This window comes from Rhizomucor pusillus, assembly GCF_041956525.1.
Source record: "Rhizomucor pusillus strain CBS 183.67 unplaced genomic scaffold VTP01scaffold_13, whole genome shotgun sequence".
Classification (NCBI taxonomy): Eukaryota; Fungi; Mucoromycota; class Mucoromycetes; order Mucorales; family Lichtheimiaceae; genus Rhizomucor; species Rhizomucor pusillus.
The window spans coordinates 1-2047 of NW_027192155.1; the positions used below are offsets into that span (position 1 = coordinate 1).

Here is a 2047-nt window from a genome sequence, read left to right on the forward strand (position 1 = left end):
CTGTGACTGCCTATACATGCAAAAGTCAATTTTTTGGTCAATAGCCAAATGATCCCTGCGGACCCTGAACCGATCGTCTTTCGCACCACTTTGCCAAGGCGACCATGAGCAGCTCAAGCCCTAGCACTTCTAAATACTATTTTCACCAGAAACCTGCAAAGGACTGGAAACTGTCCCAGGCTACAATTGCCTATCGAAATGTTTACACCGATACCAGCCTCTCCGCGGTGTACACGATAATGATTGAAGATTTAAAAGCTCTACAACAAGCAAGACCAGGAATAAAGAAATTGGCGAAGGCGATGATTGAGGAGATTGAGGTATGCGGCTAGATCCACTACTGGAATTCAGTTTATTGACAACGAGACATTATTTAGCCTATGCAGAACATACTCAAGGAGGAAGCGAAGGTAAGGCGCCCAGATATTCATGCAAATCTGCCTTTCAGTTTCATCATACGCACGTGCTTGAAAGTTGCAACAGGCGTGTGAGCAGCAACAAGATCACCAGGAAGATAAACAGCCTGTCGTGCTCGAAAAGCTGGCCGACACGTGGACGAGCCATGGCAAAGTCACCCAGAACATTGTGCAAAACAATGGAGGTCCGTCCAATCTGGTACTGTCTTACAAGTTGGGCGATGATGATAAAATGTGGTTGACTTCTGCTCCTTAGGGAAAACGCAAAAACGAGGATGGAGCAAGTAAGCGCGCCAGTTTTATATTTTTTCAGGTTCTCGCATTGAGCGTTATTTCTTTTCTTTAGCGTCGAGCTCAGTTTTGCTGGAGAAGGCGCGAAAACGGTACCACTTCGTTCCGCCGATGGCGCCATCTTTGTCGATGAACAAGCCGCGACTCGACAGCGGTGACCAAGACACTTTAAGCAACATCGTTGAAATCAAGATCAATGACTACAATAATCCGTCTCTGAGCAGGGCAATACTTCAAGAGTATCATGAAAATATGGAGCAACAAGAGAGAAACGGCTGTCTCATATCAATGCCTCAAGCGCTAACATTTCTCAGAAATGCCATGGACCAACAGCTCCTAGTGTTGCCAAGATGGCTGTGGACGCAGAGTCTGGAAGCGTGTGATGAAGAAAAGAAGCTCATTGAGGTGATGCAGCTTGTGCTCACTGACTTCTATGCCAACTGCTGCCGACCTGAACCGCTGCCGCCATTGAACGAACGAACGCCATTTTGTGACCATGTCATACCGGTCATCAAATATTTCAACGCGGTATACAAAACGCTGCATCTGCAATGGTAAGCGAGCATTGCCACATATTCTGCCGCAGCTAAAAGATGCACTTTTTGCAGGGCAGAAAAGGGCTTCATGGCCAACAAATTCATGGGCATCTGTTTGCCGGGCGAGGGACAGTTCCCAAAGAAGTTGACAGATGGTATCGGGACCAGCGTTGCTGATCGCATCGAGCGTCTGATTGTCGAATCATCAGGGTAGGTGATAAAGGTGCTGATATTCCTATTTACTTACAGTACGTTCAGCGAGATTGATGACGATCATATCATGGAGGACACGCTGAAAATCGTTGAGTGCAGTATCCAGTGTCTGAAAGTGGATATGGCGAATCACAAGTTCGCGTCCTTCGAGACGTTCAAAAAACGAAAAGTCTTGGGCCTGCACTACATCGGGAACAAACTTTCGCTCGTCTCCACAAGAGCTTTGGACAAGGATCGGTGGGCATGTGTGTTGCTGCGGTCGGCAATTATACCACGAACGTGGCGAGAGAGAAGGAACTGGTTAAAGGTGTTTGAGCTGCTAATCAAAATGAACGTAAGTGCATATGAAGAAATCAATGGAGAGGCTACTTGAACGCAAGTTTACCCATCGTATGTAGGCTTTACTCCAAGAGCAAGAAGCACTGTCGGAAGCGCTACTTGACGAAAACACTGGAGGCACAATCAGCAAGCAACAGACCATCAAACACATCTACGGTGATCTATAATGAAACATAATGCATTCCTGCACCTACTCATATTTACAAATCAAAAAAAATACCCACCAATAAAGATAGCATGTGCTTAATCTGT

General features: G+C 46.2%; 1 protein-coding gene across 1 annotated transcript; it reads left to right on the forward strand.

Moving 5' to 3' along the window:
* Positions 1-104: 104 nt before the first annotated feature.
* On the forward strand, positions 105-1962 carry VTP01DRAFT_2384 (uncharacterized protein; the record flags this gene model as incomplete). Its single annotated transcript, XM_069380839.1, has 8 exons — positions 105-320; positions 378-410; positions 475-615; positions 673-700; positions 763-1261; positions 1316-1453; positions 1502-1790; positions 1855-1962. 8 exons carry the CDS (start codon positions 105-107, stop codon positions 1960-1962), a joined length of 1452 nt encoding a protein of 483 aa, XP_069237160.1.
* Positions 1963-2047: the final 85 nt, after the last annotated feature.